This window comes from Oryx dammah, unplaced genomic scaffold, assembly GCF_014754425.2.
Source record: "Oryx dammah isolate SB20612 unplaced genomic scaffold, SCBI_Odam_1.1 HiC_scaffold_17, whole genome shotgun sequence".
Lineage (NCBI taxonomy): Eukaryota > Metazoa > Chordata > Mammalia > Artiodactyla > Bovidae > Oryx > Oryx dammah.
This window is the reverse complement of record NW_024070201.1, coordinates 63,872,396-63,880,222: the sequence shown is the minus strand read 5'-3', so window position 1 is coordinate 63,880,222 and position 7,827 is coordinate 63,872,396. Positions and strand designations below refer to the sequence as shown.

The following is a 7,827-nucleotide window of genomic DNA, read 5'->3' as shown; positions in this document are numbered from 1 at the left end:
GATTGGGGGAAGAGTCATACCCTTAACAAAATGTGATGGCTTTTCCCTTGCACTTAACCCTACAGAAGCCCTCTAGGCTCTAATGAAGTTCCACCCACCATGAGTCCTGAATCCCCTTTTACCTTAGTCTTAGCTTTTGTCTTCTTGTGTCTTATTCTATACAAATAAACGGGGCTTCCCAGGTGGTGCAGTGTTAAAGCATTGTTAAAGTTCCATCGCCCTTGGCTCGCTCAGTAAATATTTGGTGAAAGAATAAATGCAGTATAACAAAGATTCTCTTCTCTAGCCATTATCATGCCAAAACACTTTTAATATTGTAAGAGACCTACTCTCTTGTCAATAGGTAAAATGTACACTGTCCTCAAAATATATGAAACCAGTCGTGAAATGAAACTAATTAATGCTGCAATCAAACTCTGACCAAGTTCAAATTTTTACTGGGTAGAAATGATCAGCCCCTCATCCTAGCTGCCTTACGGAGCAAATGGTATGCCCTTTGTGAGGGGTTAAAATATGGCTCTAGTATCTAGAGTTCTTTTAAACAGAGTGTCTAACTTTGAATGAAAAATCATGAGAGATGAAGAATCATGAAAATATGGCATATAATCAAGAATCAGACCCCAAAAGATAAAGAGAAATGGACCTTTTAAAAAAAGAGCCAAATAGGTGCTCTAGAGTTGAAAAACAATACCATAAATTAAGAATTTAACGTCTGTGTCTCCTTTCCTGCCCTGCATATAGAACCATCATACCATCTTTATAGATACCAGGAGGTTTAAAAGGGAAGGGACATATGTATATCTATGGCTGATTCATGTTGATGTATGGCAGAAACCATCACAATATTGTAAAGTGATTATCTGCCAATTAAAAACGATTTTTCAAAAAAGCTAAAAATAACTAATGACTGACACTCATTACAGTATTTTCAGCTGAAATAGGTAAGTAAATAAATAAATAAATAGGGAGGTCTATGGAGTGATTTCCAAGACATACTACTAAGTGAAAGAAAGCAAAACATTAAAGAGAATTTCTATTGCTCCAGAACCCACAATTCAAGTTTCACCATGAAAAAAAAAATCAGAGAAATCCAAACTGAGGGACAGTCTACCAAATACCTGACTGGCACTCCTCAAAATTATCATGATCAAAAGCAAAAAACTATAATATGGCCAGAGGACCCTGGCACTGAAGTCATCAGAGAAAAAACTGATGAAAAAATTTTGGTAAGGTTTAGTAGTACTGTTCCACTGTTAACACAAGCAGAGTATAAGAAAGAGCTCTATTGATCTGAGTACATTTACTGATAACAAGAAACTGGGATGTGCATTTGATTATAGGCAGAAAGTGATGTTGGGGGGAGGGGGCTGCCACTTCAAGAGTACATGAACTGAGAACTTTCACAGTTCAAGCTGGTTTTAGAAAAGACATAGGAACCAGAGATCAAATTGCCAACATCCGTTGGATCATAGAAAAAGCAAGAAAGTTTCAGAAAAACATCTACTTCTGTTTCATTGACTACGCTAAACCCTTATGACTATGTGGATCACAACAAACTGTGGAAAATTCTGAAAGAACTGGGAATACCAAACCACCTGACCTGCCTCCTGCAAAACCTGTATACAGGTCAAGAAGCAACAGTTAGAACCAGAAATGGAACAATGGATTGGTTCCAAATTGGGAAAGGAGTACGTCAAGGCTGTATATTGTCACCCTGCTTATTTAAATTACATGCAAAGTACATCATGCAAAATGCCAAGCTGGATGAAGCACAAGTTGGAATCAAGATTGCCGGGAGAAATATCAATAACCTCAGATACGCAAGAGACACCACCCTTATGGCAGAAAGCGAAGAGGAACTAAAGAGCCTCTTGATGAAGGCAAAAGAGCAGAGTGAAAAACTGGTTTAAAACTCAACATTCAAAAAATGAAGATCATGGCATCTGGTCCCATCACTTCATGACAGATAGATGGGGAAACAGTGATAGATTTTATTTTATAGGGCACCAAAATCACTGCAGATAGCGACTGCAGTGAAGCCCTGCATACTGCAGTCCATGGGGTCACAGAGTCGGACAGAACTGAGTGACAGAAGGAAAACAACAAAGGGGTCCTAAACAAGTTGTACACTTAGGTCTTAGCAGAAGCAAACTCAAATCCTCTTTTGAAGAATCCAGCTTCATGCCAAGGCTCGGGAAATCCCTCCAAAATAATTTTTTAATGGTAATAAAAAGTTACTCAAATATAACAAGCACAGAAGGAAATAATGAAACCTGCAAACCACCACCAAAAACAACAGCTAGCAGAGAGAGATCTACAAAGTCTTCACCTACTGGAAATATCAGTGACAGATTATAAATCAACATGCTTATTGTTCTTAAAGGAATAAAGAGGATAGCAACAGTATGAAAAAAGATAGCAAGAAGATATGATTCATAAATCTATGCTAGCATATTTGAAAATTTAAACAAAATGGACCAATTTCTAGGAAAATCTAACTTAACAAAATTGATTCAAAGGAAAATAGACAACCTAGACAGGCATATAACCATCAAATAAATTGAATCCATAGTCAAAAATACCATAAAAGAATAACAAAATAAATTCTTTCTCTCTCTCATTTCAGATGCAAATGGCTTCCCTGGTCAGTTTTATCAATCATTCTAGGAAGAAATATTCCAATCTTATACAAACACTTCCAGAGCATTAAAACAGGAAGAAAATATATGAGAAGCAATACATCCTGACTCATATTACGAAGCCAACATAACCTTGATAGCAAAATCTCAAGAGGACATTACAAGAAAGGAAATTTACAAGCCAATTTCTCTCATAAATATAAATGAAAACTCCTACATAAATTATTAATAAGTTAAATTCAAAAACATAAGGATACTTCATCAAATTGAGTTTACCCCAGAAATAGCAGACTGTTTTAATTGAAAAATATAATAATAACGAAGGGATGGAAATAAGACTATATGTATGTACACACTTATATTTGCAAAAAGAAACAAACACTTGAACAATATGTGAGAAAACTAATGAAAGCAGTTACCAAAGGTGAAAAAGAGGTTTTTGAGACATATGAACATAATACTGATTTTCAAATTATTAAGTATATCAATTAATGCAATTCATCACATCAGCACAGCAGAAGAGTAAAATCACATGAACATGCAACAGATGCAGAAAAAGCATTTGATAAAATTCAATATCCATTCAGTACTAAGAAAAACCCTTAAACTTGGACTAGAAGGGAATTTTCTGAACCTGATGCAATATATCTGTGGGAAAAGTTATACCACACTTGTGAAATGTTATGAATTATCCCTCAATTAAGAACAAGGCAAAAATACCTACCATCAGTTTTATTCAACATTATATTGGCGGGCCTATCCACAGCATCAGGGCGAGGAGGAAAAAAAAAAAAAAGCATAAGGACTGAAAAGAAACAAAAACTGTCCCTCTTGAAAATAATATGATCATATGTGTAGAATACATTTACAGATTTATTATTAAAATAGTAAGACAGTTTAAATGAAAATCAGTATATAAACGTTAATCATATTCCTATATACAATTAGGAAAAAAATTAAAAACATTTTTTTACAATACTATAAAACTGTTAAGTACCCATAAATAAACTTCCCAGTAATGTATAAGATCTCCAAGAAAAAAAAAATTATAAAACTTCATTGTGAGGCAATGTAAAAGACTTAAAAAAATGGATCAGATGACTTCATTTTGTAGTGACATTAATTCTCCTTGTATCGGTTTATAATTTCAATACAATACAAAAAAAAAAGTCTTGCAGACTCTTTTTATTTTTATTATAGAACTTCGTGACATGATTCTAAGAAATGTAAAAGGCCAAGACTGGTTAAGGCACTCTTTGAGAAGAACCAAGTGGACAGACTTGCTCTACCAGATATTAAGACATGTTACTAACTTATGGTAACTAAGAAAACAAGTTGCTCATGCAGGAATATACTGACAGATCAATGGTACAAAACAGAAGTGCCAAGAAACACACCGCACACATACGGGCATTTGATAGATGACTGGTGGCACAGTGGATGAGTACAGAAAGGAAAGGCTTTTCAATAAATGCTGCTAGAGCAGCTGGCTATCTGTACAGGGTGAAAAGGGAAGCTGAGCCCCCACCTCCACTGCCCAAAGAATCAATACTAAGTGGAACAAGACACAAAAAGAACTAATGATAGAGGAAGTTAATGATAAAGTTTATTAACTTATAATGAATTTCTCTGTTCAAGGCACAATTTTTAAAAAAATGAAAAGAAAAAGAGGGTAGAAGATTTTTGTAATCCATAAAACAAAGAAGTTAGTTATATATGTGTGTGTGTGTGTGGATAAATTCCTGTAAATTAATGAGAAAAAGACAACCCAAATGAAAAATGAGCAAAAGACCTGAATGAGTAGTTTGCAAAAAAAAAAGAAAAAACACAAATGACATTCAAAGTAGCTTTAAATTTTAAACCACAAGAAGAAACCATGACACATCCATATGACTGACAAAAGTTAAAAATTCTGTAATAACAAGTATTGGTGAAGATACTGAGAAAAAGGAACTCTCTTACACCCTTCATGGGAATGCAAATTGGTACAACTTTGGAAAACAGTTGGCAACATCAAATATTACTGAAGATATGCATAGTAAAAGGCTGATATTCCATTTAAATGTATGTAGATGTCCAGCAGGAGATATATACAAGAATGCTCACACCAACACTATTTACAATAAACAGAAGCTCCAGAATTTGAAAATCAGATATTCCTCCTTGACAGAACAGGTAACTTGTGGCATTTATAAAATGGAATTCTACACAACAATGAATATGAACAGTCACCCACTGGATGAATCTCACAAACACAATGTTGAAAAAAATGAAGCAGATTTCAAAAGAATGCACGATAACAGTACAATAGCAATATCAACTGTGTCAAGTTCAAATAAGTTTAGAAATGCATAAACGTGGTAAAAGTATAAAGATGAGCAAGGAAATTACCACCACAAAAGTCAGGATAATGGCTACCTAAGGGAAAGGGGGATGGCTATAACTGGAAAATTATAAAAAGGGCATTAGGCTTCAACAGTGCTACTAATAATCTATTTCTTCATCTAGGTGGAATTTACATCAGTATTTGCTTTACAGTTGTTAGACTGTGCATGTTTTTATACACTTTGAGTGTGCATTTTACAATTTTAAAAAAGAGGAAAAATCCTAATATAGCAGATTTAGTTATCAAAGTTATTTCCCATCCCAGTGGCAGCAATTGCAAGGTTGCTTAGAGAAACAAAAGATGTCACAATGACAATAAGCTAATGAATTAATCACTTAATGAACTGATCACTCACTTTCCTGCCTGGTTAACTCCAGATGTCTCTCTCACTGATTTGTAAGCATCCACAGTATAAATAAAAGGCAAATCATCTTCAAATTCATTCATTCAACAAATATTTATTAATATTTATAATATTTCCATACACTGTTCCAGGGGACCAGCACGGTTCAAGATAAATAAAGGCCCTGCCCTCCTGCAAAAGATAAAGAACAGGGGAACCCCCACTCCCAGCCAAATTTTGCCTCCACCCACTCATTGTCTTTTCCAAACAAGTATCAAAGATGAAGAACTAAAATGGACCTCAGGAATACACATGAAGTTATCATCAAAACCTAACCTTAGGGAGTCTCTTCACTATAGAGGAACCATATGCTTCGGTTCTCTGGCTAAACTATGGTTTGCCACTTTTTCAAGTAGGCAAAATGACTGCCTTATCAAGAACTTTAAGTCAAGGAACTAGTCTCAACAATGGCGATGCTGTGGGAACTGGCTTAAATGGAGTCAAAATCCCAAGGAACGGCATCCAAAGACCAGAGGCTTGTCATTTTCCAGACACTGTACCCTAGACTTTGCGTGTACATTAATTTTTCTCAGGTCAGAGTCCAGAACTTTCATCTGATTCTCGAGTTCAATCAAAAAGGGGCTATTAAGCCCTGTTCCCAACAAGTTGAACAGGCCAGCTTTTTAGGGACATGGTGAATGTGAATGTGGCCACAGGAAGGCCACCTGAGTTGAAACCCACGTGTCCTGACCTCTGGGCCTATGCTCCGAATGACCAATACTTACTCTTAGTTCCTCGAAGGCTTCATCGAGGGTGGAGAGATGGTGGCCATGGTGAGCCCCAATGACTGGGCAGAGCACACAGATGAGCTGCTTGTCTTCCTGGCAATAGGTACTCAAATCAAGCCCATGGTCTGGACACTTCCTCTTGGCCACTCTCTCTGCTTCCATTTCTATTTCGGGGTCAAATTCGCTTTCCGCCTCCGTTTCTCCCTCGGCCTCGGATTCTCCTTCTTCCTGGTTGTCCTCCTCGGCTTCGCTCTCTTGCTCGTCCTCCATTTCTTCCTCACTGCCTTCCTCGCTCTCATCCTCGCTCTCTTCCTCTGTCTCGCTCTCTTCTTCGGGCTCGCTGTCTTCCTCGGACTCGCTCCCTTCCCCCGCCTCGCTTTCTAGGGCTTTCTCATTCTCCACCGGGGCCTCCACTGCTTCCTCCCCGGCCCCATCCCCGCGGGCTCCCGGGGTCCAGGCCTGGGCAGCGCAGTGAACGTACTCAGCCAGATGGTGTCTGGGGAACTTCTGCCCGTGCGCCTCCGCGTGGTGGCGGCAGTAGCAAAAGCCGCATTCTCGGCACACTTCCTCGGCCCCCGGAGCCTCGTCCGGCTCGCACTCATCACACGTGCCGTCGTGCGGCAGCTCCTCGAAGGCCGCACCCCCTCCGGAGGCCATGTGGAGGCTCTGCCGCGGCCCGGGTCTCGGGTCTCCCGATCTCGCCGACTAGCCTCAGAGTGGCCTCCTCGTGGCCTCCACCCCAGCCCGGGGCCGTCCCGGGGACTGGCCGCGCCGTGTCCCGCAGCCTCGGGGCCGCTGCTGCCTGCCCCCGGTAGTCCGCGTCCGGCGGAGGAGCGAAGGGCCTTCCCGCCGGCTCGGCAGCTCGGCGTCCGCTGCGCTTCCTCCCGCGGTTGGGGCACTTCCGGCGCGGCCTCCCCGCGCCCCCGTCGGCCCCCGCGCCGCGCCGCCGCTCGGCCTCCCACTGCCCCCGAAGAGATCGCGGAGCCGCGGGGCCTCCGCGCCGCCCCGGTTCCACTTTGCCTCCCCCCTCCCCCCAATCAGGCGGCCTCCTTTCACTTCCTGAGTCACTTAAAGTGGCGATGGTCCTTCTCTGCGTTTCCCGCGGGGGCTCAGCATCCCCGGAAGGAGGAGAAAGATGGAAGAGGTGTCCAGTTCATTCTGCTCACTCTGGAGGCGGGAATTGCGCCCCGCCTCCTCCACTCGCTCTCTGCAGTTGTCAACCTTTTTCAGGTCACGAGGCAGGTGTACAGGTGCATTTCAGCCTCCTTCCTTCGAATTTGTTGCTGACCCTCTCAGCCCCGGCTGCTGCCACTTCTGCAAGGTGCCAGAACAGAGTGTTGTTTACCAGACTGAACCTGACCCCTTGGGATTTCCAGGGGGAAAGGTTGTGTTTGGTCCTCTAGGCTCAGGGAATCGGAGTCAGGATGAGCAAACAGACATTTTCGATCTAAAGCAATACTATGCTTTGTCTATTTGCAAAGTCTATTTGCATTCTTGCTCTCTTCGGGGCTCCGAAACTCTAGAATGGTAGCCTCTGCGCCTTTTTTTGAGAGCTTGCCTTGGGTTTGGCTGAGATGTCAGTGAAAGTAGGTAGGGAGAGACTATTTGTCGAGTGAGAGTTCTAGCATGCCGTCATTATCCTTTATGTAAAGAGACCATCTGGATTCAGAC

The 7,827-nt window shown here is 41.0% G+C and overlaps 1 protein-coding gene across 1 annotated transcript in view; it reads right to left on the bottom strand.

Annotated features, from left to right (window-relative positions):
* Nucleotides 1-7,177, bottom strand: part of TRIM44 (tripartite motif containing 44) — a 110,993-nt gene extending 103,816 nt beyond the window's left edge. Inside the window, exon 1 of the mRNA XM_040259026.1 lies at nucleotides 6,154-7,177. Within this exon, the coding sequence (XP_040114960.1) occupies nucleotides 6,154-6,813 (660 nt within the window). The 5' untranslated portion in view covers nucleotides 6,814-7,177. The remainder of the gene's footprint in view (nucleotides 1-6,153) is intronic.
* Nucleotides 7,178-7,827: the final 650 nt, after the last annotated feature.